At 54.4% G+C, this 26,552-nt stretch overlaps 13 protein-coding genes and 1 non-coding gene across 14 annotated transcripts; 5 read left to right on the top strand and 9 right to left on the bottom strand.

Annotated features, from left to right (window-relative positions):
• Window positions 1–173: 173 nt before the first annotated feature.
• MRET_1407 (phospholipase C) lies at window positions 174–2,141 on the bottom strand (the record flags this gene model as incomplete). Its single annotated transcript, XM_027628034.1, has 1 exon — window positions 174–2,141. The coding sequence occupies one exon, from the start codon at window positions 2,139–2,141 to the stop codon at window positions 174–176; it is 1,968 nt and encodes a 655-aa protein (XP_027483532.1).
• A 194-nt stretch (window positions 2,142–2,335) lies between these two features.
• Window positions 2,336–4,282, bottom strand: MRET_1406 (phospholipase C; the record flags this gene model as incomplete). The annotated part of the gene is made up of 1 exon (XM_027628033.1): window positions 2,336–4,282. One exon carries the CDS (start codon window positions 4,280–4,282, stop codon window positions 2,336–2,338), a length of 1,947 nt encoding a protein of 648 aa, XP_027483531.1.
• Window positions 4,283–4,493: 211 nt separating this feature from the next.
• Window positions 4,494–6,440, bottom strand: MRET_1405 (phospholipase C; the record flags this gene model as incomplete). Its single annotated transcript, XM_027628032.1, has 1 exon — window positions 4,494–6,440. One exon carries the CDS (start codon window positions 6,438–6,440, stop codon window positions 4,494–4,496), a length of 1,947 nt encoding a protein of 648 aa, XP_027483534.1.
• Window positions 6,441–6,565: 125 nt separating this feature from the next.
• On the bottom strand, window positions 6,566–8,659 carry MRET_1404 (multicopper oxidase; the record flags this gene model as incomplete). The annotated part of the gene is made up of 1 exon (XM_027628031.1): window positions 6,566–8,659. The coding sequence occupies one exon, from the start codon at window positions 8,657–8,659 to the stop codon at window positions 6,566–6,568; it is 2,094 nt and encodes a 697-aa protein (XP_027483533.1).
• A 123-nt stretch (window positions 8,660–8,782) lies between these two features.
• On the bottom strand, window positions 8,783–10,828 carry MRET_1403 (multicopper oxidase; the record flags this gene model as incomplete). The annotated part of the gene is made up of 1 exon (XM_027628030.1): window positions 8,783–10,828. The coding sequence occupies one exon, from the start codon at window positions 10,826–10,828 to the stop codon at window positions 8,783–8,785; it is 2,046 nt and encodes a 681-aa protein (XP_027483536.1).
• Window positions 10,829–11,038: 210 nt separating this feature from the next.
• Window positions 11,039–13,726, bottom strand: MRET_1402 (tRNA ligase; the record flags this gene model as incomplete). Its single annotated transcript, XM_027628029.1, has 1 exon — window positions 11,039–13,726. The coding sequence occupies one exon, from the start codon at window positions 13,724–13,726 to the stop codon at window positions 11,039–11,041; it is 2,688 nt and encodes an 895-aa protein (XP_027483535.1).
• Window positions 13,727–13,824: 98 nt separating this feature from the next.
• Window positions 13,825–14,464, top strand: MRET_1401 (smad nuclear-interacting protein 1; the record flags this gene model as incomplete). Its single annotated transcript, XM_027628028.1, has 3 exons — window positions 13,825–14,083; window positions 14,116–14,278; window positions 14,308–14,464. 3 exons carry the CDS (start codon window positions 13,825–13,827, stop codon window positions 14,462–14,464), a joined length of 579 nt encoding a protein of 192 aa, XP_027483538.1.
• Window positions 14,465–14,523: 59 nt separating this feature from the next.
• On the top strand, window positions 14,524–15,237 carry MRET_1400 (poly(ADP-ribose) polymerase; the record flags this gene model as incomplete). Its single annotated transcript, XM_027628027.1, has 3 exons — window positions 14,524–14,652; window positions 14,682–14,707; window positions 14,739–15,237. 3 exons carry the CDS (start codon window positions 14,524–14,526, stop codon window positions 15,235–15,237), a joined length of 654 nt encoding a protein of 217 aa, XP_027483537.1.
• A 125-nt stretch (window positions 15,238–15,362) lies between these two features.
• Window positions 15,363–17,888, top strand: MRET_1399 (uncharacterized protein; the record flags this gene model as incomplete). Its single annotated transcript, XM_027628026.1, has 1 exon — window positions 15,363–17,888. The coding sequence occupies one exon, from the start codon at window positions 15,363–15,365 to the stop codon at window positions 17,886–17,888; it is 2,526 nt and encodes an 841-aa protein (XP_027483802.1).
• Window positions 17,889–18,000: 112 nt separating this feature from the next.
• Window positions 18,001–20,244, top strand: MRET_1398 (choline/ethanolamine kinase; the record flags this gene model as incomplete). The annotated part of the gene is made up of 1 exon (XM_027628025.1): window positions 18,001–20,244. The coding sequence occupies one exon, from the start codon at window positions 18,001–18,003 to the stop codon at window positions 20,242–20,244; it is 2,244 nt and encodes a 747-aa protein (XP_027483801.1).
• Window positions 20,245–20,296: 52 nt separating this feature from the next.
• Window positions 20,297–20,968, bottom strand: MRET_1397 (mitochondrial import receptor subunit TOM20; the record flags this gene model as incomplete). Its single annotated transcript, XM_027628024.1, has 1 exon — window positions 20,297–20,968. One exon carries the CDS (start codon window positions 20,966–20,968, stop codon window positions 20,297–20,299), a length of 672 nt encoding a protein of 223 aa, XP_027483808.1.
• Window positions 20,969–21,121: 153 nt separating this feature from the next.
• On the top strand, window positions 21,122–23,767 carry MRET_1396 (PX domain protein; the record flags this gene model as incomplete). Its single annotated transcript, XM_027628023.1, has 1 exon — window positions 21,122–23,767. The coding sequence occupies one exon, from the start codon at window positions 21,122–21,124 to the stop codon at window positions 23,765–23,767; it is 2,646 nt and encodes an 881-aa protein (XP_027483807.1).
• Window positions 23,768–23,855: 88 nt separating this feature from the next.
• Window positions 23,856–25,835, bottom strand: MRET_1395 (molecular chaperone DnaK; the record flags this gene model as incomplete). The annotated part of the gene is made up of 1 exon (XM_027628022.1): window positions 23,856–25,835. One exon carries the CDS (start codon window positions 25,833–25,835, stop codon window positions 23,856–23,858), a length of 1,980 nt encoding a protein of 659 aa, XP_027483810.1.
• A 519-nt stretch (window positions 25,836–26,354) lies between these two features.
• MRET_t0021 lies at window positions 26,355–26,440 on the bottom strand. The gene has a single exon. It is a non-coding gene; the product is annotated as a tRNA-Arg (tRNA).
• Between the last annotated feature and the right edge of the window lie 112 nt (window positions 26,441–26,552).

The raw sequence follows: 26,552 nt of genomic DNA, 5'->3' as shown, positions 1-26,552 counted from the left end.
TGGCACGTGCTCAGGACCAGGGCGTGCGCCAATTCTTGACCCACACAGAGGACAGAATTGTCTGCTCCTATGGTCCCTGCACCAAGAAGGCACCTATTTCTTTGAGGGACTCTTTAACAAGTTGATGGCTGTATCCTATGAGGAAAGATTGGCCCAATGTAAACTTATGCGCGTCAGAGAGTGACGCTGTAGATTTGGAAGTAAGTGTCGCCACCGAGTGCAACGGAGCCGTCCTCGTTCAGCTGCAGGCGCTTTCCCGAGTCAAGCTCTGAAATACTATACCCAACTCCATTTCCCATATCCTTTAGCGAAAATAGGGCGGCTTTTTCCTCGTTCTTGGACAGAGAAAGAGACTTTGTAATGTACAGTTGATCAGTTGTGGCAATGCGGAAACGATTGTCTTTTGGATTCACTCCTTGCCAGTGCACGACGAAAAGCTGATCCTTTTGGTCGTGCTCTTTACTAGAAGAGCTTGATTTGAGCTTCGAACCACTGTGACTAAGAGCACGGTTGTGGGCCTCAAATGTGAGGCGACGACCTTCCGTGACATCACCGCGCAGACGCTTGAATCCCTTATTGACTTCCATCGAGTTGCTGGGATTAAGCTTTTTGTATGGGATATCTGGTTGAACCTTCTTCAAGTGAATCGCTTGGCAGACATCTGCGCCATTAAAATGACCGGTAAAAATGTCCTGGGATGGCTTTCGAACATGTGGCACCTCAGGCACACTCGTGTCTTTGCTGCTAAAGTCGAATGCTTTAACCAGGTCACTAAGCTGCTCGCGGCGCCAAGTAGGGATCTCTTCAGAGGTGAATGGCTTCCCATGTGCCAAGGCCCACTGCTCCAAGAACATAATTTGGCTTTCATGGGCTGCATGCTCCGTAAATACGTGGCCACCGCTGGTCCATGGCGAGACGATATAAAATGGTAGACGGAAGCCGGGACCAATGGGTGTTATGCCGTTAGACTTATCGTAAGGGTCCTCAATCCATTCACTCTCCTCACTCTGAGGAGGGTAGGGACTGACAACGTGGTCAGCCCAGCCACCTGTTTCATCATACGAGTAAATAAGTGCAGTTGAGTCCCAGTTTTTACCATGCATCACGGCTTTGGCTACCTCGCCTTGGATCCATGCACCATCCATCGGCATGTATGGAGGATGCTCGGACAGCTGCATAGGGGCGACGATGTACGACACTTCTGGGAGTTTGCCATCGCGCGCATCATCAAAAAACTTCTGAAGACCAGGGAACGAAGTGCCGCGCTGAGCCAAATCGCCTTTTTTCTTTGCCGAGGTCTGGTACTGCTTCCACATCACTAATGGATCGTCACCAAAGTTATCCTTGTCTTGGTAGACACGCCACGAGATACCTGCTTCCTGCAGGTATTCTGGCACCGTTTTCCATCGCAGTGGCACACACGAAAATGGTTTGCCTGAGTCAGTCCTTTCACAGCCAACCGAATCACGGTTGTCCAACGTGGGGCCGCCCATGTGCTTGTTGGTGCCGTTGACCTTGCTGCCTTTAGGTGGATTAATGGTGCCTGAGAACCATGATACACGATTAGGGGCTGTGGACGACATGATCGACTCATAGTACATATCACCCACAGTGAATGCTTCAGCCAATTTGTACTGCACAGGAATGTCTGCTTCGTGAACATAACCAATGCTATACGGAGTGTTGGCCATAGCCCATTTGTCCATCTCACCGCGATTATACGCCGCATGATTTTGGCGCCAGTCATTCGTACCAGCAACCATGCATTGTGTGCGGTTTGCCCAATCACCACCTTGCCATGCAAGATAATAGGGTTTGAGCTCATTCACATCCTTGGGCGGAAAGTATCCCAAAGGTTGCAAAGTATCGCCGTTCCACATATTCCTGCTCACAGGCTGGTGAAACACGTCCTTGTTCGTGTTCTTGGAGACGTGGACATTTGGATCCTGGAACCCTCGGACGCCGGCCATAGTACCAAAGTAGTGATCAAAGGCGCGGTTCTCTTGCATAAAGAGCACAACGTGTTGGATATTCTTCAGACCAGGGTTCACGCCATGGGGGTTGTACCATCGCTCGACAGCAGAAGTCGAAGCGGCAGCTCCTAAGACTACAGCGGCCGCGAGAGTTGTCACTTGCACCATTTCGTACCAAGTCAAGCAGCTTCGTTCTTCCCAGAGCCCATGTTGTCGCCCAAACTACACGTGCTTAGCGCAACAAGTAGGATTGTCGAACGGACCGGGGTGTTGTACCTATATTTATTTGCACCAATGATACAACGCGATTTTTCTCGCGTGCACATTCCTCGCGATTGATTCTCAAATTGCTTCATTCAACATTAACGAGTAACACTATAGATCTTGAGGTAGGATGCATCACCGTACGACACTTCACCATTCTTTTGGATGGAAAGCTGCTTGTGGGCGTGCAACTCAGTTACCTTATAGCCGACGCCGTTGCCCATGTCCTTAATAGAGAAGACACCAGCCTCATGCTTGTTTCCACTCAAGGAAAGGTCTTTGGTAATGTAGTGACCCTTTTCGGTCGTGATATGGAAGCGGTTGTCCTTTGGCGCTGTGCCAAGCCATTGAAGCACGAAGAGCTGGTCATCGCCGTCGTGGTCGATATTTGAACGGCTTGTGCCAAGCTTGGCGTTCGCATGGCTGAGGGCACGTCCATGCGCCTCGAAGGTCAAACGACGGCCCTCTGTCAAGTCACCACGCACGGGTTTAAATCCCTTCGTCGTCTCCAAAGTATTGCTTTCGTCCTGGCGCTCATATGGAACAGGTGGACGCTGGCCCAAGTTGCGAGCGAGGCACTTGATACCACCATTGTACAGACCGGTGAGAAGGTCCTTGGAGGCATCAGGAATCTGCGGGAGGGGCACGACTTTGCTTTCTTTCTTGCTGAAGTCGAAGGCCTTCACCAAATCACTGTATTGCTCACGGCGCCACTTAGGGATTTCTTTGGTGTAGAATGGCTTGCCATGCGCTTCGGCCCACTTCTCCAAGAACATGATCTGACTTTCATGTGTCGTATGCTCCGTGAACACATGACCACCCTGCGTATACGGCGAAATAATATAGAAAGGAAGACGGTAGCCAGGGCCAATAGGCTGGTTACCGAGCTTCTTGTCGAAAGGATCCGTCATCCACTCACTCTTGACACTCTGCGGGGCGTGAGGTGCCATGACATGATCGGCCCAGCCGCCTGTCTCGTCGTACGAGAAGATAAGCGCCGTCGAGTTCCAGTCCTTTCCGTTCATAACAGCATTAGCCACCTCCTTTTGAAGCCAGCCACCATCCTGGGGGCGCATCGGTGGGTGCTCTACAAGGTTGGTAGGAGCCATGATGTACGACACGTCCGGCAAGTTTCCTGTGCGAGCGTCTTCGTAAAAGCGCTCCAAGCCAGGGAAAGTGAGACCGCGCTCAGCCATTTCCTCACCCTTTAGTGCAGCAGCTTGGAATTTCTTAAAGTAGTAGAGAGTATCGTCGAAGAAGTTGTCGATATCCTGGTACACACGCCAAGAAATGTCCCTCTCTTGCAGGTACTCTGCTGTCGTCTTCCAGTCGAAGGGCACGCATGTGTACAAGCCACCACCGCTAGCAGGCTTGCAGCCTGGAATGACGTCATTGTCCACGACAGGACCACCCCTGAGCACATTGGGTCCGGGAACCTCACTGCCGTGTGGTGGATTGATGGTGCCTGTCCACCACGACACGCGGTTGGGAATCGTAGAAGCAATCACGGACTCAAAGTACATATCACCCACGGTGAATTTGTCAGCCAGCTCATACTGAATGGGAATATCGTCCTTATGGTAGTAGCCCAAACTGTACACATTGTTGCCGAGGGCCCAGTGATCATTGTTGCCCTTGTTCCACGCGGCATGGTTCGCTTGCCAGCTGTTCGTACCGGCCACCATACACTGGGTCTTGTCATTCCACTCGGCGCCAGCCCAATTCAGGTAGAAAGGCTTGATCTCCTTCACATGTTTCGGTGGTGCTGGGATCAGGATGGAATCGTCAACGGGCTGGTGAAAGACAGTCTTGCCTGTGTTGTTCGAGACCATCACGTTTGGATCTTGGAAACCACGAACACCCGGCATAGTACCAAAGTAGTGGTCAAAGGCGCGGTTCTCCTGCATGAAAAGCACAATCTTGGTGAGCTTCTTCAGTTCAGGGTTCACGCCATTCGGGTTGTACCACTTTTCTTCGGCCTGCTTGGCCCACGCGGACGAAGCTGCCAGCGCGGCAAGTGCCGCAATGTGAAGATGCACTAGCATGTCTATGCAGCTTGATCATGGTGCACCCTGTCCTGTCATATTTAAGCCTAGCATCCGGTACTAGACATTAGTATGCTAGTTGTTAAAGCACCGCACGTGCCAAGGCCCGTGTACCTGATAGATTTTCTTTCATCTCACCATCCACCAATCCTTAGTGAATTTTTTTAATTACGCACGAAATTAAGTATACAAAGTTCGGCGTATATTCTATCTAGCGAGTTACACTGTAAATGTTCAGGTAAGACGAGTCACCGTAGGCAACCGAACCATCCTTGTTGATAGTCACCTGTTGGTTCTTCTCAGTTTCCGTGACCTTGTAGCCAACACCATTGCCGATGTCCTGAATAGAGAACACGCCGGCCTCATTCTTGTTGTTGCTCAAAGAAAGCTTCTTGGTAATGTAGTGGCCCTTTTCGGTCGAAATATGGAAGCGGTTGTCCCTAGGCTCTGATCCAAGCCAGTGAAGCACGAAGAGCTGGTTGTCGTCATCGTGACTCTTCTTCGCAGAGCTCGTGCCCAACTTCTTGTTCGCATGACTGAGGGCATGGCCGTTCGCTTCAAATGTCAGACGACGGCCTTCCGTCAGATTACCACGCACGCTCTTGAAGCCCTTCTTCACCTCCATCGAGTTCTTCGAGTTCTGCTTTCCGTATGGCACAGGCGGGAACACAAAGCCAGCGTGCTTGAGCAGGCACTGAATACCACCGTTGAAACGGTGCGTGAGAGCGTCTTGCGATGGCTTGTGCACACGGGGAATGAACGGCACACTTGTGTCCTCCTTGCTGAAGTCAAAGGCCTTGACGAGATCACTCAGCTGCGCGCGACGCCACAAAGGCACTTCCTTGGCGTAGAAGGACTTGCCATGCGCTTCAGCCCAACGTTCAAGGAACATAATCTGACTCTCGTGGGCCGCATGCTCCGTAAACACATTACCACCGCGAGTCCAAGGAGAGACGATATAGAAAGGAAGGCGGTAGCCTGGACCGATGGGCTGTACGCCCTTGAACTTGAGGAATGGGTCTTCAATCCATTCTCCCTTTTCACTCCTAGGGGGATGCGGGGCCATGACATGGTCTGCCCAGCCACCTGTCTCGTCGTATGAGTAAATGATAGCAGTCGAGTCCCAGGCCTTGCCCTCCATGACAGCGTCAGCAACCTTCTTCTGGATCCACGAGCCATCCATGGGCTTGAAGGGAGGGTGCTCCGACAGGTTCTCGGGAGCTACAATGTACGACACTTCCGGCAGGTTGCCATTGCGGGCGTCTTCGTAGAATTTGTCCAGACCCACATACGACGTACCGCGCTTCGCAAGTTCGCTCTTGTGCTTAGCGGCCTTTTCATACTGTTCAAAGTGATCCAGTGGGTCATCGCCGAAGTTGTCTTCGTCTTGGTACACTTGCCAAGAGATACCGGACTCCTGAAGGTACTCAGGCACTGTCTTCCAGCGAAGCGGGCGGCACGACAGGGGTGTCAGCTCGGCCGTGACGAAACAGCCGTCATGGCCGTTGTTGTTGAGCACAGGTCCACCCATGTGCTTATTCGTGCCGTTAATGGTACTGCCGTGAGGAGGGTTAATGGTGCTGGCAAAGAAAGCCACACGGTTGGGGTTCGTCGAGGCAATGATGGATTCGTAGTACATGTCACCCACCGTAAACGAGTCAGCCAGGTTCCATTGAACAGGAATATCATCCTCCTTGAGGTAACCAAGACTGTAGACCGAGTTCCTCAGGGCCCAGTGGTCATTGTTACCGTTGTTCCAGGCGGCATGGTTAAAGACCCAGTCGTTCACACCTGCAAGCATACATTGGGTCTTTTGGTGCCAATCCTTGCCGGCCCAGTTGAGGTAGAAGGGCTGGACCTCGTCCACGTCCTTGGGCGGGGCAGGGCTCAAAATCGACTGGTCCACAGGCTGGTGGAACACATTCTTGCCCGTGTTGTTCGAGACCTGCACATTCGGGTCCTGGAAGCCACGCACACCCGCCATTGTGCCGAAGTAGTGGTCAAAGGCACGGTTCTCTTGCATGAAGAGTACAACGTGCTTCACCTTCTTCAGGCCATCGTTGACACCATGGGGGTTGTACCACTTCTGTTCAGCGAGCACTGGTGTGGCGATAAGCAATGCAGCTGCGAGCGCAGCGGCGCTTTGCACAAACTGCATGGTGCTGGTGTTAGGCGCTGTCAGGTTCTACTTCATTTTAAGGATGACACCTTATTTTCTCGGCCAAAAATTATGGAAACGCATTCCTAATTAAAAGCACGTGTAGGGACTGGCGTGCATAAATATTAAAGCTTGCATACGCTTGGCACAGGGGGATTGGCTTGCAACAAGGCAGGCTGCTCCACAATAGCCATGGCCATGCCACTGGCCAGATGCACGAGCATATGACAGTGGAAAGCCCACACGCCTGGATTGTCAGCAACCCAGCGGATGACCGCATGGCCCATCATCGGCACTACGACCGTGTCACGTTTCATCCGGCGATCCAGCGGATACACCTGTCCAACGTCTTCATAGTAGTCATAGCCGCCGTACGCTGGATCAATCTCGCCCGTCTGCATGACCCAAAACTTGTGCCCGTGAAGGTGGAACGGATGAGGAGAGTCGTCCTGGTTATTGATCACGAGCTCAAATACCACAGGCTTGCTGGGATGAGGACTGGCAATCAGCTCATGCATAGGATCAGCGACATCTGTACTGTACCAATCCCGCACAGATGTCGAGTTTGCGTGAGAGATGCGGTGGAGAAGGGGTTGGCGGTCGCGTCCGCGCTGGCCATAGGGGCGCCACGTCGAGCCATTCATGAAGCCCATGGGCACAATGCCGTACTTTTCAAGAATCGGCACAGTGACATAGATAAACTCCCGCTTATCGCCCTGGTCGAGTCGCAGTTCTGGGGCAGGATCAGGGATAAGGGGCACAAGCGTGTCTGGCTCAAGATCGTGACAAGGCTCTGTGGGGATCGCTGCATCCGTAACATTCGGGCTCCACGCCTTCGTATCGGGCAGTTTTAGTGTCGCACCATTGCTGTACACATATTCAGACACTTTGGCGCGGTTGCTCCGCAGACGCAGGGGGAAAAGTTGATGCGTTTCGTCGTCCTCCCAAGCCGGTGGGCGCCCGTCGTATGCTACAATGGCCTTGCTTTCGAGCTCCATCACCGGATTCGTGTACTGGAAGCATTCATGTGACATTTCTGCACGCATCCACATTCGGTCTGCCTTCGTAGTCGGCTCTTTGTGCAGAATCACCGAGTACCGCTGACCGGGTGCGATCGGGATGCGGTGGACCCGCAATGGCTCCACAAGCGTGCCGTCCGCCTCAATGACGGTCATCGTGTGTCCGTCGACACTGAAAGTGATGTCTGCCAATGATCCCACATTGACCAATCGAAGACGGTAAGCGCGGTCTGGACGGAAATGGAACGAGCTGTACTCGCCCACCTCGTCAGCATCGCCAGCTGGACAGGGCACACCGGACAAGCGGCTGTGCTCACAGCTAAAAACGTGTTTTCCATTAATAAGAGCATTCTCCGGCACAGGCTCGGCCTTTTGGAGCCAACGTGAGACGTAGCGTGCCAAAGACTCTGGGCCCATATCATGGAAGTGATCGCCAACAGAAATCGCCACCTCTTCATCCCAATGTGTATCAAACGTCGGCGCGCGCTCTTTCAGCACTTTGCGCTCATCTTCACGTGCGTGCACGATCAGCATGCCCCAAAGTCCATCGGCACGCGATGTACCGACGTGAGAGTGGTACCAGTGTGTGCCCACGTCCTCTGGCTGCACGACAAAGCGGTATGTGTACTCGTCGCCTGGCGTGAGTGCGCAGGACGTAAATGCAGAGGCGCCATCCATGACTTGCATGCCTCGCATCGACAAGCCGTGCCAGTGAATAGTAAACTTGCGGTCCGTATCCTTAGCGTGCACGTCATACAGTTTCGACGACATAGGTGCAGGGGGAACGGTATAGTTGTCAAATATATGGTTGCGAACCTTGACCACGACCGTATCTCCCTCAGTAACTTGCATAATGGGGCCTGGGAACTGGCCATTTATAGTATACATCAAACGCGTCACGCCGTCAGGCGCAAGGTCGGCACGTTCGACTGTCCAATCAAAAAAGCGCTCACGAGGAGGCTCTGTCGGATCATAGCGAGGATTCATAGTGTTGGGGCCTGTAGTCACAGCCCCTGCTGGCACAAGATGTGTATTACGACCCAAGCGAAAGGCGTTGGCACTAGCGTCCCATGCCGTATGCACGACGCCGTGAATATCTACCTTCGCGTATAGGATCCAGAGATATGCGCTAATCAAAGCAGAGCTCAGGAAAAACACCAGAGCGTACCCAGCCGTCCTCATCTTGCCTTTCGTGGCCATGGTACTGTGGCGAAGTATAGCATCTCTTCACCCCTAGGATGTAACTTTTGGCACACGTGCGAGACCTGCATTTGTGGAGGCTTCGAATCAATTCATATCAAACGTTACTGCATTACAAAAAGCTTATTGACAAGTGCTTGGCACAGATGGGTTGGCTTGCAACAAGGCAGGCTGCTCCACAATAGCCATGGCCATACCACTGGCCAAATGCACGAGCATATGGCAGTGGAAAGCCCACACGCCTGGATTGTCAGCAACCCAGCGAATGATGGCATGGCCCATCATCGGCACAACGACCGTGTCGCGTTTCATGGCGCGCTTGAGGTCAAACTCCTTCTCAACTTCGGGCTTATAGCGATAGCTTGGCACTTCCATCTCTCCGGTATGAAGCACCCAAAACTTGTGGCCATGCAAGTGGAAAGGATGCGGCCCATCGTCCAAGTTTACAATTACAAGATCATAGACGATAGGTTTGGTAGGATGTGTGCTTACCACTAGCTCATGCTCACGATTTACAAGGCCATGCGCTTCCCACTCATCTGCTGTCGTCAAGTTTGAGTGGGAAATACGATGGAGAAGCGGCTGCATGGCAGGTCCACGGGCACCATAGGGACGCCACGAGCTGAGGTTCATATACGACATGGGTGCCCTGAATTTTTGGCGAATGAGTACTTCAATGTTGATGATCTCGCGGCGGTCGCCGCGCTCAGGATGGAACTCGGGTGCCGGATCAGGGATTAGCGGGACCAATGTTCCGGGTTCCAAGTCATGGCAAGGCTCGGTGGGAATACCTTGATCCTGAATATCAGGACTCCATGGATGCGTCGTCGGACGCTCTGATTTCGCAAAGGCACGGAACGGCCCAAAGCGCTTGGCGTAATTTTGGCGCACACGAAGTGGCGCCAGCCAGTCATCTTTTGGTGAGGCATTATCGTACACAACAATCGCCTTAATGAAAGGGTCCAGAACAGGATTCATGTACTTGAAGCATTCGCCTTGCAGCTCGGCACGCATCCAGACACGACTGTCCTTCATGGACGGTTCACGATGCAGAATGACCGAGTACCGCTGGCCAGGAGAAATAGGTATCCGATGCACATGCATGGGCTCCACGAGTGTACCATCAGCCTCGATGACAGTCATCGTGTGCCCATCTACACTGAAAGTAATATCGGCAATCGAGCCCACATTGACAAGACGCAGGCGATACTGCTTGTCATGACGCAGATGAAATTCGGTGTACTCGCCGACTTCATCCTTGTCGCCTGCCGGGCATGGAACCCCAGTGTAGCGTGCCATGTCACACGAAAAAATGTGACGGCCGTTGATGAGACCACTTTCTGGCACTGGCTCTGCTTCACCCAACACGATAGATACATACTTTGCCAAGCTTTCAGGACTCATTTTGTGAAAGTGGTCACCCAGCGCGATAGGAATCTCTTCGTCCCAATGTGTATCAAACGTCGGCGCGCGCTCTTTCAGCACTTTGCGCTCATCTTCACGCGCGTGCACGATCAGCATGCCCCAAAGTCCATCGGCACGCGATGTACCGACGTGAGAGTGGTACCAGTGTGTGCCCACGTCCTCTGGCTGCACGACAAAGCGGTATGTAGTTTCATTACCCGGCTGAAGAGGGCATGACGTAAAAGCAGCTGCACCGTCCATCTCGTCCGATCCACGCATGGACAGACCATGCCAGTGCAAGCTAAATTTACGGTCTGTCCCCTTCGGGTGCACACTTTCTAGTTTGGACGTCGTAGGCGGATCAGGCACAACGTAATCATCATTGATGCGGTTGCGGACATGGACTACAACCGTGTCACCCACAGTTGCCTGGATTGTTGGGCCTGGAAATTGGCCATTAATGGTATACATGAGGCGTGGTACGCCATCTGGAGCTTGAATGCGGCGGTCTACCGTCCAGTCGAACACACGTTCGCGTGGTGACTCACTTGTGTTGAATTTCGTATTCATGCTTACGGGGCTCTGTTGATAATACGCCATGCTTTGTTTGCGCACCACCTGCCAGCCTTGATCCCACGTATGTAAGAGGCTCTGCTGCAACGCCACATCTGTCCATATTAAACACGAAAAAAGACCAAGCAGTCCTGCTCCTATGACAAGCAGCATCCACTGTCTTAGGCCCCATGGCTGCTTAGAAGCTACCATGGTAGTTGAGCTGAAAGGTCCAAGCGCATCCTCGTAAGGTTTTTCGCACGAGGATGGCTTTCCCTGCGCTGTTCGTTGGACGCATCTCCCACGTGCTTAATTTGTGCATGCTCCACTTTTTTGAGCCAGGCGTGGATTTGGAGGCGCCTTGACAAGACGTCCGGCCTAGGCACGTGGCAGGCGATGCTTGTGGCGCAGCATTGGGTATGGTTACTTTCGGTTACTATAAAACTTGAGGCAGCCTTCCAGCCGCTGGATGGGCACCTCGAGTCGCTCGGCCTCTGGATCGTCCCATAGTTTGTTAGCTTCGAAGGCAGTGGCCGATAGCTCAGCAGTGCCAATAGTAATGTGGTGCCGCTCGCGCGGACTGAACTTGGTGGTATCCTTCCAATCCGGACAGTGTGGTGGCGATACCTCCAATGCCATTACTCGGTGGTTCCAAAGCAAAGCCGTGACTTCCAGGAATACACGTGGGTTGACTGCCGGGTCTGAGATTGCAAATGTATAGAGCTTGTCCCATGCTGCTTGGTCCACAATGCCCTTCTTTACGTCCTGTTGGTGAACAATGGTCATGTGAGGGCGTTGAATCATACGGTTTTCGTTTATGATGATACTTAGGATACGGCGCGCCGATAGCACAGTCTCTGACACCGGCTTCCGATCCAGCAGTTGTAGCACAAACTCGCTAGGTGTCATGAACACCGAGACGCCCAAATAAGATGAAGGCAGCACGGCCAGGTTCTTTTGCTTATCCTGGTCTGATTCCAGCTTAGGCAATGGCTTGCGAACTGATGGCCTATAATGCATCGCAACATCGATGGCTTCAGATATACGCTCGTCTGTGGGCATAGATAAACCCAAGACAGGGCACAAATGTTTCAGCACACGCTGGAGCGACACCTTCATGGGGTCATGGATATCCAGTCTGACAACTTCGTCGAATTGATCGTCAGACACGCCCACGGATCCTTCTCCTGACTGCGCACCACGGAAAGGCTGAGTTTCCTTGATGAAACGGGTCAAGATGACGTCATATTCAAACTTGCCAGGCGTCTCGATTCGGAGGCATTGATGCCGATCACCTCGATCGATCATGCGCTTTGAGCATAATGCCTGGATCTCTGAGTGCGGCAAGCCAGCGATGTCCCATACAATTGCACACAATCGTACGCGACCCACAGAACCGCGCTGCGGGTTGCTAATGCGCCGCACAATATCCACGAGCTCGTCACGGTGTTTAATCAAATGATTATTCCGATCTGCAAGTACGACGTCGTGAGCCAGCAACTCTTTCTCGACATTTTTCAAGAATCCAGGGCCTGTGCGCTTGGTCTGAACATCGTCGCTCTGAGTATGTGCCCAGCCAAACAAGTGACTTAGTGCCACGAAGAGAGCCGTCTTGCCCGAGCCGGGTACAGCGATCGGAACGATGAGCGTTTTTTCGTACGGACGTTCGTCTGAGCGAAGGTCACGGGTCTCTGACGCCTTGCTTTGTGTTTTGTCGCTCAGAGCCTTTTGTCCATCTTCAGAAGCCAGGTATGCCAAAAATGCCTCTCGAAGAGATATGATACCGCGTCCCTGGCCGAATTCCGCGAAAAGTTCAGGCTGGGGCGCAACGTTCTGCTGAGGATTACCGTAAATGCGGTCATAGCACCACAGGACATAAAGCATGGTTTCAGGTCGTCGCGACTTGGGTGTAGGGGCCCAAGGCTTGGCCACACCAGTCTTGCGGTCTAGTTCATCCTTCTTGCGTCTGAGTGCACGCTGAGCGCGTTTCATTGCATTCTTACTGGGTGCGGCTAGATCATGTTCTTGGGGCTCTTGCTTTTCCTCCGGTTCCTGGTCTTCTATCTCCAGATGCTTTGTTTGGGAGTCGAGCAGGGCAAGTTGTAAAGCATCCCAATTATTCTTTTCTCGAAGCATGGTTCGTGTCAGCTCGCGCCAGTCACGATACATGAGGTATGGCTCGTCAAATTTGATCTTGTAAAACCATGTCTGGCCAGGCTTGTAGGGCGGCGGAACGACGCCGGGAGGCGGATTCGAGATGTCATCGGGAATCGTGGTACGCACAACAAATCCTTCAATGGGCTCACCATTCAATGACCCCGTTAACGCAACGCTTTTCGTGAATGCATCAACTTCCTCATGCGTTTGAAATGTCAAGTAGCGGACAGGAAAAAAGCCCCAGGCTTCGGCAAAAGCTTTGACCTCCACCATGGGTCGTGTCTCAAAGTCCACGGTGTTCTTGTTGAGACCGTGCAGATGCAGACCAGTACGCTCTGGTGAATACGGAAGAACGTGCTCTTCAAAAGAATCATCACATAGCTCGAAGACAGCCGTCTCATTTCGGTTCCAAAGTTCGTTTGCTAACGCTTCCTCTGAACGACCAGCCTGAGCCAAGTGGTGCCGCACCCAGTGCCATCCCATTTCAGCATGTGTGGGTTTGTCTCCCTCGGTTCGAAAACCGAGCGAGTGCTTTGATGTCACAACGAGGCGTTTGGGGGTGATGGCTGATATAAAAATGATACATCCGTTCTCTTTGAAAGACAAAATGAAGGGACCCGTGGAATATGTGGCAATGGCGTTGGGAAGCGTCCAAGCAAGTTCGTCTTGGTTAAAGAACTTGTCATACCCGCGAATGACAATGCGTTCATATTGACCATTTACTTTTTCGGTGAAGAGACCCCGCGCGAGTGTTGGTAGTTCCTCACGATCTTGGCTAAATTGGCGGTAGGCGAATTCCTGTGCCTTCCACGACAGGATATTGTGCTCGATTGGGTCATTGTCTCCTGGAGGCAACAAAAAATGCGTGGATCGCACTAGTGGCTTTTTTTCCCTCTGCGATGCCGTGTGTAGAGCTTGTACGAAGGCTTCTACCTGTTCGTTTCGGTGGTCCATGTACGGTGGCCGAATGTGGACAGTGTCACATTTATATGCAGGAAAAAAAAATTGTAACGCTGAGTCATCCGCTCTCTGACTGCCTCTCTGGTGGTGACATGTCGCCACATGAGTCAGTGCGGCGCGAAGCATCTCCCTCGAGAAGGGACAGAGATATGATGAAGCGCGAGCGCTCTCACTCACCACATGGAGAATATGTTCCTCCAGTCGCTCCGCCGAATTTTGAACGATCGGGTCTGTTGGCCAAAGAAAGCAATAATATTAATGGTGTGGCACTCAAGTACCATGAGCCGCCAGAGGCAAAAAAGCCTCGTCACACTTGGCGTCTGTATGTATTCAAAGATGGTCATGAAAAAGGTATGTGGTCCTTTTCAGCTCATAACTCCTAGATATGTTTTTGCTTGGGCGCCAATCATGCTACCTATTTGGCCGTGATCGTGCCATTGTCGATATACCAACAGAGCATCCTTCGTGCTCAAAACAGCATGCTGTGATCCAATTTCGACAAATTACGAAGCGCAACGAATTTGGTGATGTGCGCCGTCACGTTCAGTAAGTATCTCGTGCTCTAACACCCAAAGACCATTTCTGATTGACTTGGAGTCATCCAATGGGTGTACTGTAAATGGAAATGAGATTCCCACGTCTAGATACTATGAATTACGCTCGGGAGATACGTGCCAATTTGGCACCAGCAAGCGAGAGTACGTCTTGTTGGACGAGTCTCAGGCGCCATAGATTTAGTCATCAGAGGTACGAGGAACGCGTCCGCGAGTTGGAACGCGCCTACTGGAGCCATGCCGTATCGGATCGAGTACGCGTCAACATCTCGAGCGACATGCAAGGGCCCTCAGCCATGTGCTGGGACAAAAATCGAGAAAGGCGAGTTGCGTCTTGGTACATTGACGGAAATCCAAGGTCATCATGTGCGTGTCAGTACACACTAACAGCGCAGGGCATGGCATGGCGTCATTGGGGATGGTGCGTTCTTCGTTGCAACTTACATGTACAGTGTGACATCTCGTGTACTAGCCAATATGCGAAAAGAAATTGAGGATGTGGCGAACGAGTTAGACGGATTCGAAGATTTAGAGCCTACCGACCAAGAGAAGATTATGGCAGCTTTTGCCTTAGGGCATGTGCGAGAGCAGGATACGACACCCGTACTCCTCGACGAGAAGCCCTCAGATGCGCCTACACATAAGGGGACCAAGCGTCGTCGGACAGGGAGGGAGAATGACGATGACGACGTGGCATATGAGAGTGACGACAATGATGACACAAAAGCACTCGAGATGATCGAGAATCTACCATCCAAGCGGGCTCGAAAGCCAACACAGCGGTACGGAGCATCATCAGCGAGACCCAAGGAAGAAGATGTGGCTAGCGAAGAGGACGAGGAAGAGGAGGAGGAGGAGGCAGAAGATTCAGACGATAGTGACGTGTTCGAACAAGATGATGAAGATGAGGACGATGAAGACGATGAGGAAGAATATGAGGAGGAAGACTAACTACTGTAGAGCATGATAGTCATGGGTGCCGTGCGACCACATGGCTGGCGGAGAAGCGTCACTTGTGGGCGAAATTAGAACGCACGGTCCTAATCACGTGTAGCGTTTTCACTACCACCATCATTATGGGCGTGCTTGGATTAACGCGATGGACGAATGATGTTGAACGGATCATTTCAAGCGAATTTACGATCCCCGTCCCCAAGGGTTCAGGAAGTGTGCTGGAGAATTCGGAGCCGATTGAGCTGAATCCCGATGGCGATTGGCTTGTGATTGATGCTTGGGCTTGGATCCATTACGTATGGCACTCCATGAACACGAATGTGTACCAGGGTGGCTCGTTCTTGCACTTCCGTGTTGTGCTCAAGGCGTGGATCGATACACTACGCGAAGCTGGATTCAAGGTTCTTGTGGTATTTGATGGACCGCGTCTGCATCAAAAGATCGGCGCGCTGCTAACACGCACAGAGAACTATGTGCGGCTCAATGCCAAGCTCATGCGCGCTGGTCGCAACCTCCGCGGTGACCATGAGTTCATGCATGCGCGTATGCTTCCGCGTGGTCTAACTGAATTTGTTTGCAGTCTGCTGCGCTCGTACGATGTTGAGGTCATTATGGGTGCTGAAGAAGTGGATGGTGTGGTGGCCCAGTTGGCTGATGAGCGCGCCGGATATGTATTGAGCCGTGACTCGGACTTTTTGATTCTGTGCTCGAACGCGCCTCGGTGCAAGGGCTACATTCCTTTGAACACGTTTGAGTTTGTGGCCATGGAGACGGCCGCGCCCCAGCCGGAGGCGCCTCCCGCTGATGACGATGGCTTTACGGCGGTGAGCACGGTCAAGCGGAACAAGAAGGCCGCTCAGCAGGCGAGGAATGCACACCTGCCTCATACGAAGAACACGCCTGTGCTACCGTCAGACTCAGAGACGTTGCGCCAGACGGCTCTCAAGTTCCGTTGCTTTTCGTCGTACAAGTGCGCCGAGCAGCTCAAGCTGCCCATGTCACTGCTGCCTGTGTTTGCTGCCTTGGTCGGCACGGAGAATCGCGCGCAGGTTCATGCTGAGCTCTTTGGTGGCTTGCTGCACGGCGTGTCGAATCGCATGAATGTCATTGCCACACACCTAGCTGAGCAGTATGCGGCCGTGAAGGAGGGGAATGCCCCACCGTTGGCCGTTGATGAGGAGTCAGAGCATGAAGAGCGCCTAGATCTCTCGGATCCTGTGACGCGCCTCTTGGCACAGACGTTTGACAGCCTTGTCCAGTACGGCCGCCAGCGCCGTGGTGCGCCTCTGCCCGTGTCGTGGGACATGCGCACCGAGATTGTCCAGTCGATGCATGCGACGGCGCTGTCGTACATGCCTGACCGGGGATGCGAGGCCATGGACCGTTTCATGGCTCCGACCGACAACGAGTCGCTGAAAAAGTACCAGGCAGCGTACTGGGACGGCCACTTTGACCAGGCTATGATTTCCACCATGCTCGAGCGCATTTACATTGCGCGCGTGTACCTCGAAGAGCCCGATGAGCCTGCGTCGCAGCGAGTCGTGGTTCGTCAGATGCGCCAGTTCGTGTGGTCGATCCTGTTTACGGCCTGGTTCGCTGCGCACCCTGAAGAAAAGGCTCGCATTGAAGAGGCGCTGGCCAAGCTGCGCGTCGAGGAAGAGGCGGCGCAGCAGGAGGAGATGCCGGATGACGAAGAGAACGTCGAGGCTGACCATGACGAGGAGCAGGACGACGAGGACGAAGCAGAGGAGGAGCCCGAGCCTGAGCCAGAAGAAACTGGTCCCGAGCCGCTCACGACCGTCACAGAGTACACGCGCACCGAGTATGCTCTGCGCAAGGACGAGGTGCCCGTGCACCCTCTGGCCGTGCACCTGAAGAGCATGGAGCGTATCATGCCGATCCCCGAGTCGATCACTCCGATCGTCGAGAAGTATGGCGAGGCGATGGAGGCGCATGCCGCCGACGAGTCCAAGCCCGTGCCGACGCCTGTGTTTGCTGCTGAGCTGCCCGAGGCCGAGCGTCTCGACCTGTGGCGCTACATTCACTGCTCATGCATACCAGAGCTCGAGCAGCTGCCAGTGGATGTTCGCTCCTTTGCCGCCGGTCTGCGGTACACCATCGTGATGAACCATGAGCGTTTGGGCTCGATGCGCACGCGTCACAACTGGTCGCAGTCAGAAATTGAGGCTGCCGTGCACTCCGCGTGCATTTCGCGCCGTGTTAGCAAGGAGGCCTCTGAAATGGAGATGCAGGCGATTGTGAATGCATACCCGAAGGGCTCGCCCTCGAACCGTGCTATTACGCTGAGCACGACACTCGGCTTTGTGTTGCAGATGAGCGCATTGCTGACGCAGTCGCTGGCCTTGTCGGAGCAGATTCCCAACGCGCGTCCGCTGTGGGAGCCACCTCTGTTCCACGTGTGCCTTGGCTCGTCGATGGACGCCAATGCTCCGAAGCCGCAGCCGAACGAGGCGTGGACGCGCTTCGACGACCCAGAGTTGTACGACACGCTCTTGGCTGTGGTGACGCACGGCCTCGAAAAGCGCATCGGCCGTACCCGCACGGCTCCGGTGCAGCAGCCTGCGAAAAAATCAGGCGGCCAGCGCCAGCGCCGCCACCTCGCCCTGCTGGAGGAAACGATGCTGTAATGCGTAGGTAGAGCCTAGGTCGCTGTTGGAGGGCCCCCGATGCATGCCCGATCGGTGGAGGCGAGCGCCGCTCGTCTGTGCCGGCGTCTTGTCACATTGCGCACGACTCGGTATGTCGCGGTGGTACCGGCCGCCGACGCCGACACTCTATGAGAGCATTGATGAAGAACTCGATGCACTAGAGATCGAGGGTGTGCCTGGTCCGGCGCTGAAGCATGCTGCGCCGCAGGCATGGTCCCCTGCGGTGTTTGAGCCGCAAGATGAGTCCGATGACGACCTAGCTGAGCAGTTTGATGAAAACGAGGACGATATGCACGCCTCTGGCATACCTGCCGCGCGCGGATGGCGTCTGGATCCACGCCATGCCGACACATTCGCATTCAAAGACCGCGTGCTGCGCATGTTTTCGGAGCAGCTCGGTATTCTGGGCTGGGCCCCCGAGCATGTAGCACCGGGCGCTCTGCCACTGGTGCCTGAGCGCGTCACGATCAAGCGCATCACCAACGCCCTCACGAACGCCGTCTTTTTCGTGGGATACGATGCTGCATCGCTGCCGGCGCCTCCCACCGTCCTACTGCGCGTGTATGGCGCAGGGAGTGAGGCGCTTCTCTCTCGCCGCGCCGAGTTGCTGATTCTGCATACCCTTTCGAGCTTGTACGAAATTGGACCGCATATTCTAGGCACGTTTGCGAACGGACGTGTCGAGGAATTTTATGAATGCTACTCGATCGGCCAGGAAGGCATGCGCGATCTCGGCACGCCGAGAGCTGAAGGCCCCGCTCACTGGGTAGCGCGCCGCATGCGCGAGATGCATGAAGTCCCCCTCGATGTCATGCGGACGATCCTAGAACAGGGCGACTTGAAATCGACGTCGGCGGGGTTTGGCCGAGGTATCGAGAACCACATCATGGCATCGAGCCACCGCCCACGTCGGCAGCGCAGGCAGCCGCCCGGTGCCACGTCGCCCGCATGGCAGAGCTACAGCTACTTTGCACATCCGTCGCCTGGCCTCTTCTCGCGTCGCGCTAACGCGTCTACCATGTCGTTTGACTCGCTCGCGACCAGCTACGACTCGGCGGCGAGTCCGCGAAGCACCTTGTTCACGCCAATGGACGCGCCCCAGGGCGACTCTAGTGCTATGAGCCCCCTCTCGCTGGGCCCATCGGATGCTCCGCTCCAGCCCACGTCACACGGGCCGTACCCCGGTGTTTGGCGTCGCCTCAAGCGATGGACGCGCGAAGCAAGCAAGGTGATCGAGCTTGTGAACGCTTTTGCCCTGTCGCCCGAGGGCCGCGTCGTGTGTGACGCCCACGGCGTGAGCTCTTTGCCCGTGTCGGTAGATGCACCACGCACGCCTCGCCTACCTCCAGCGGCATCGCTGCGTGCGACACGGGTGTATTTCCGGGATATGATGCTGAGCCTCTTGGCGTGTGATCTGTCGATGCTTTGCCGGGAGATTGCCGAGTACAAGCAGTATGTTCGCAAATGGGAACAGGTGGAAGGCAAAAGCCGCCGTGTGTTTTGCCACAATGACTCTCAGTGCGGAAATTTGCTCTTGCTGCGCGTCGACCAGCACGGCGAGCTGCCTGCCATGGCATCAGGCATGCCGCGCGACCACCAGTCCGTCGTGTCTACATCCCCGCAGTCGCCCGTCCTCGAAGCGACTCGTTCGCGCCGACGCTCGCGCTCGCGCTCGCGTGCAAGTGAGCCGCATCAGCGCCTGGTCGTGATTGACTTTGAATACGCGACCCCGAATCCACGGGCCTTTGACATCGCGAATCACTTCCACGAATGGCGCTCCAATTACCTGCATCCAACGTACTCATGGAGTCTGCGGCACCATGGCGCGTATCCCACCCAGGAGCAGCGGCAGCAATGGCTGCATGCCTACGTCGATCAGGGCCAGCGCATGCGGCGTCGAAGCACGAGCGCATCCAAACTGTGCACGAACGAAAGTGTGCCGCCCATCAGTGATATATCCTTGCCACCTGCGGTGCTCTCACGCACGCCCAGTACGCCCAGCTTCTCGCCACTGACACCCCTCACGCCTCATGGCGCGCAGGCCCAAGTGGACCGCCTTGAACAGGAAGTGCACGTATGGTCGCCGGCTACCCACGCTGTATGGGGCTTGTGGGGCATCGTCATCGCGCGCAACGACATTGAGACTCTATTGGCGCATGTCAAGTCTCATGTGCGCACAACGCCCGAGGGCCTCGTGTACGAGGATCCCGGCGAGCCCGCTCCGCCGTGTGACGAAACGGGCGCCGAGGACTTTGACAACTTGCGCTTCGCGCTCGGTCGCATCGAGCTCTTCCGCGAAGAGCTCGGCGAGCGCGGCATTGGTAGACGCTTGTAGCGACGAAAAAGAAAATGTCGGCAGTCTACGTGCTACATGCGGCGTGCCGCCCTTAGGCGGTCTCAGCACCTGCCTGAGGCGTCTTATCGTCCTTCTCGGTCTCTTCCTTCTTACCAGCATCGTTCGGCAGCTCGGTGGCTTTTGAGCTCGTCGTTTCTGACTTGGCGTCCGACGAATCCTTCGGCTCAGACGACTCCTTCGCACCCACGGCATCGTCCACCTGATCGAGGTCAGCCGACTTGGCAGAGGCACCTCCCGCACCATTCACAGCGGCATCCCGCGTAACGAGCTTCATAATAAGATCAAACACCTCCTTGGGCACAGCCTTTTGGTAAATCATCACCAGCTCCACCGGTGCAGGGTACACCTTGAGGGCCTTGAAGAAGGCAATGGCGGCAGGCACATGGTACGCAGCACCCTGAGCAAAGAGCGCCTCTCCGGTGGCAACCTGCTCCATGAAGAAGGCCTCCTTCTCCTGGACACCTGCAGGCAATACGCCAGGTTCCGCAGCATCACGCACAGCCTTCTCAATCATCATCGATTCCTGCTGCGCCGCGGCTTTGAGTTCCTTCTTGGCCACTTTTACGGACTGTTTGGATTGCTTGCGCAGCTTCTTGCGGAAATCAGGATCATTCCTGCGTTTATAGTCAAAGTATACAGCATAGCCGATCGTGGCAACGGCCAGGGTAGATGCCGCAGCGGTGAGCACCGACGACAGCTTCATCCTCAGTGTGGGACGGACAGATCATGCTGCGCCCTGCATGCCCCTCACCTCCCGGGATCACGTGATCCCGGGGCCTGGCCGAGGCGCACGCCAAGGTACATGGGAGCTGAGGCGTCGGCGCTTGGACCCCTCGCATAGTTGGCCGGCCACGACATGGGTTCCGAGACGAATCCATTTCGTCGTGCTGGCTTCCACAGCGCGAACAAGACTCAGTACGCTCCTGACAGCGCAGCACATGCATTGACGCCGCTACGCGCGCATTATCTGAAAAAGACGCTCGTGCGTCTCCAGTTAGAAAAAGAACTGGCACAAATGCAGCAGCCAGACGCTCTAGAGCAATTGGGACCGCCCTTTCGCACGCCAAATCCTGTGCAACGTGACAATCTGCCACTGATCCGACACTTACTCCATCAATTTGTGCTCACGTTTCCCTTCTTCGAAAGCGCGCCACCCGATTTTTTCCCTAACAAGGTACAGGCCTTTGTCGAGCGCATGCTGGAACGTAACCTCATTATGATCGATCCTGTAAGGGAATCCAAATCTGCGTCCATGGCTGATAAAACGACAGCGTACCTGACCATGCTCGTCAGCGGAGGTCTGCGTGCCAAGGGCGTTGAGGAGGAGATCGTGCGTGTCAGCGGCGTTGATCGCGAGCGCCTCTTCACCATGGATGCACATCGGATGGCGACGCGAAAATCGTCGAGTGACAAAGGCACGAAAATCGACATTGTGTCTGTGCGCCGGACGATCAGACGCGGCCACATTCGGAACAAGACCTTGGATGAGTTTATCGTGAGCACGCGAGCTCACCAAGAAGAAATCCATGTCGCCCGTCGGTACAGCGATTTTCACCGCCTCTACAAAGTGTTGCGTGCTCAGTTCCCTGCGCAGGAGATCCCAGAACTACCACCCAAGGACATGGCCGCCGTCGAAGTCAATGGTGCGCTGCAACAGGAAGATAGAGACGGCGAATGGGTCGACATGACCGCCGTCACACCCAATGCACTACTCCGTGAACGCAATCGCTTGACGCTCCGGGCATTTTTGCGCCACATTCTCGGTATTCCTGTGCTGGCAGACAGTGAAGCGTTCCAGGACTTCCTCGTCCATGACCCAACGATTCTCACGAGTGAAGACAAGGCTGATGCTCATGCGCGACGCCAAGCAGACGCCGTTCGCGAGACAGAACTCAAGGAATTTGCGGATCAAATGGCAGAGCGAGCTCGTATTCTCCAATCACACCTCGATACGTTCAAGTCCATGCTCCTGAAACCCGATGGTCTGAGCCAGGTATTTGCTACGATTCGCTCCTGCCCCCATGTCCAAGATCTCCCACCCGAGTACAAGGTGATTGTCGACTGGGCTACGGTTTCGATGGCGTCAGGTCTTTTCACCATGTTTGTGGCGCGCGATTCATCATCGCGAGCATTCGCACATCTCAAGTACATGCACTCCATGATGCCGTACTTTGTTGTGCGGGGCATTCTGCGTATATCTAACCCTGTGGCCATGATGCGTTCTTTCCTTGATTTGTTTCTTGCGCAGCCCTTTGGCCAAAAGAGTTTGTTGCAGCGCATGTATACCGGGAAGCTGCATGAGGAACTTCATGAAATCAAAGAGCTCACACTCAACGTGCGGGCAAAGATACCCGATCCTGTGTATGCCGACAAGGTAGATGCTTTTATTGCATTATCTCACGAAATGCAATGCCTATTCTATGAACAAGCTGAGGCTGAGGGTGTTGACGTCCTAGTGGTGGTTCTGCGCTCCCCGCTAGCCGCTGAACTCCAGCCAAGGCAATTATCCCGAATAAATCGGGCGTGCACTGCGTACCAAAAATTCAAGAAACAGAGGGCACATGCCAGATCCCTCGGCCTCCCTGACGCTGAGCCAGAGTCAGACGACGCCTGGCTGCTCGAGGATTTGCGTGTCTACTTGAGTTTGTGCTCTGCCATTCACACCAAAGAGCAGATTATCAGTTTGATCTACGACAATGCTACAACAGAGTTGTTAAAAGATATGGTGACGATTTTCTATGCGCCCCTGGCTCAGGTGTATCGCGTGGCGAATGTGAGTGACACATTAGGTGACGTACAAGTGTTTGTCAACGACCTAATCAAAACGGTTGAAGAGAATGCATCGCTTCATGCTTCAAATCCAGACGCAGTGGTATCGGCCTTTGTCAATTTGGTGCAGCGTCATCAACAGAAATTCTATCACTTTGTACATCAAGTTCATACGAAAGGCTCGGGACTGTTCCAGCGCCTCATCCATTGGATTGAACTCTTTGTCAACTATGTCCGTGATCCTCGCGAAGCGAAAGCTTGTGGCCTCGGATGGATTGATCTGGAGCAGTGCCTAGCTCTTAGCCATGTGGATCGAGCTTGTGTTATGAAAGAAGTCGACGCGGTTATCCAGCATGTGTATAAATTAAAGCTGCAACGTGAACTGAAGCGGCGGCGCAAGTTGGTGAATAAGGCCGTCGCTCGTGCTGCAGATGAGCCACAGGAAGAAGAAGCTTTCATCAATACCATGTCGGAGCAGTTCGGCTTTGGTTCCGGTTTGCAAGACGAAATTGAAGAGCTTGACGGATCCGATGACGAGACATCTGATTCGGATCCCCTATCCTCATCCGACGACGACTCAGGACCAGAAGATGCTGATGCTACTGCGTTGCGTCGAGCTCGCATGATGCAAGCTGAGCAACCGGCTGGATCATCACTCGTGGCGCCAACCACTCACGCTATCAAGACCATGCTCCCCACCTTCGTTCAGCTCATTCTCTCCTCATCCAAGTAGAGGCAATCATTATTGCATTCTTTTGCTATTCACGGTAGATTTATAGGCGAAAGAGCATCAGCGACATACGCAACTACGTGTCAATGACTTATTCCTTCTTCTCGCCCTCGCCCTGGTTGTCCGACTGAGCGCGGCTTTCGTACACCTTCTTGAAGAGACCTAGCGAAGCCTGCTGCGTCTCGTCAATCTTAGCCTTGATCTCATCAGCAGTGAGCTCAGCGTCACCCGAAATACCGCGGCTGGCCAGACCCTCGAGCTCCTCCACCAGCTTCTGAACCTTCTCGGCCTCCTCCTTGTCGAGTTGGTCCTTGAACTCGGCCATGGCCTTGCTCGTCTCTCCAGCCACACTCTGGGCGCGGTTAGCCTCCTCAATGACCACACGGCGAGCCTTGTCAGCCTCAGCGTGCTGCTCAGCGTCGTTCACCATGCGCTCAATCTCCTGTTCAGAGAGACCGGAGCCAGCAGCGATCGTCATGCTCTGGTCCTTGTTGGTAGCCTTGTCTTTAGCACCAACGTTCACGATACCGTCGGCGTCAATGTCAAAGGTAACCTCGATCTGAGGCACACCCTTAGGGGCGGGGGGAATACCGGTGAGCTGGAAGTTGCCAAGAAGCTTGTTGTCCTTCACGAGCTCACGCTCACCCTGGTAGACCTGAATGTCCACGGCAGTCTGGCCGTCAGCGGCGGTCGAGAACACCTGGCTCTTCTTGGTGGGAATCGTTGTGTTGCGGTTGATCAGGCGGGTGAACACACCACCCAGCGTCTGAATACCGAGCGACAGTGGCGTCACATCGAGCAGGAGAATGTCAGTCACATGGCCAGACAGCACACCACCCTGGATCGAGGCACCAATAGCCACGGCCTCGTCAGGGTTCACACCCTTCGAGGGCTCGCGCTTGAAGATGTTCTTCACAGTGTCGAGCACCTTCGGCATACGGCTCATACCACCGACCATGATCACATCGTTCACGTCGCTGGGCTTGACACCGGCATCCGCCATAGCCTTGTTGCATGGATCGACCGTGCGCTGAATCAGCTTGCTAATCATGCCCTCGAGCTGAGCACGGGTCATCTTCGAGTTGATGTGCTTGGGGCCCGAAGCGTCGGCCGTGATGTAGGGGAGGCTGATGTCCGTCGACGAGGTGCTCGAAAGCTCAATCTTGGCCTTCTCAGCAGCCTCGCGAATACGCTGAATAGCCATACGGTCCTTGCTCAGGTCAATGCCGTTCTCCTTCTGGAATTCCTTGACAAGGTGCTCAACGATGACAATGTCAAAGTCTTCACCACCAAGGTGCGTGTCACCGTTCGTCGACTTGACCTCGAAAACGCCCTTCGACATCTCAAGAATAGACACATCAAAGGTACCACCACCCAGATCGAAGACAGCGATGGTGGCATTGTCTTGGCGGTCAAGACCGTAAGCCAGAGCAGCGGCAGTGGGCTCGTTGATAACACGCAGCACTTCCAGGCCAGCAATGGTGCCTGCGTCTTTAGTAGCCTGACGCTGCGAGTCATTGAAGTAAGCAGGCACCGTAATCACGGCGTGCTTGACGGACTTGCCCAAGTAGCCAGAGGCAGTGTCCTTGAGCTTGCCGACCACAAAGGCACCAATCTGCGATGGCGAGTAGCGCTGTCCACGCGCCTCAAGCCAAGCATCACCGTTCGTGTGAGCAACAATCTTGAATGGCACATTGTCAATGTCCTTCTGCACCTCGCGGTCGGTGAACTTGCGACCGATAAGACGCTTGGTGGCGAACAGAGTGGCCTCAGGGTTCACGACAGCCTGACGCTTGGCGGGCACACCCACCAGGCGTTCGCCGTCCTTCGTGAAAGCAACGACCGAGGGGGTAGTACGGCCGCCTTCCGAGTTCTCGATGACGCGGGCCTGCTGGCCCTCCATGATCGAGACACAGGAGTTGGTCGTACCCAGATCGATACCGATCACAGGGCCCGAGACCTTGCCAGAGTTGAAGCGCACACCGCCCAGAGGAGCAGCACGAAGCGGCTGAGAAAGCAGGCGGCCCGTAGAGGGCGCCATGCGAAGTCCACGAGTAAGAGCGCCAATCATGCTGTATGTAGCGATCCTTACAAGGTAACGCTGTGGCAAAGGAAGATTGGCTTGCTTTTTCACTTGTACCTACCGGGGCGCACGCCCCCTTCCGAGCAATCGGCCTTCTTTCGTCTTCGGCGGCCTTCTGACTCCACGTGTTGTCCACGTGGCAAAAGTCGTACTTTCTCCGATGCTGCGCGCGGCCTGTCATTCAGGCGGATGGGATAGAGCTCGCCGCCGGGATGCCACTCGAGGATGGAGAATGCGTTTAGCATCCGGGTGGTCACCAGCCTCGGCGTTCTCAGGGGCACGTCTATAGATTTGGTGCGAGCGACACGCTTAGCAACAGGCCAGAGATGCAACGCGTACACATGTGGTCTCTACGGAAGTTCGTGCTCAAGAAGCATGTATCTTTGCATGAGAGCCCAAGGAACAGATACTTCTGAGGCCAGTGTCATAGAGCAAAACGCGCCGGCAAAATTATGTCGTCCACATGGGTGCCGAGGTGGTCTACCTGAACCGAGAGCAAAAAAAATGAGGTCCACGCGGGGCTCGAACCCGCAACCCTCAGCTCGCCTCCAACGTGTAGAAGGCTGATACGCTACCATTGCGCCAGTAGACCTACAAATCACCTCGAATGTCGAGAGATGATCGTATAAGAAGTTAGCAAGCTATTGCACTCCACCAGCCTCGTGGGCGCCCTGGATTCTATCGTCTTTCGCCGTTGATCTCTGT

This window comes from Malassezia restricta, chromosome II, assembly GCF_003290485.1.
Source record: "Malassezia restricta chromosome II, complete sequence".
NCBI classification, from domain to species: domain Eukaryota; kingdom Fungi; phylum Basidiomycota; class Malasseziomycetes; order Malasseziales; family Malasseziaceae; genus Malassezia; species Malassezia restricta.
This window is presented reverse-complemented; position numbering and strand designations above follow the sequence as displayed.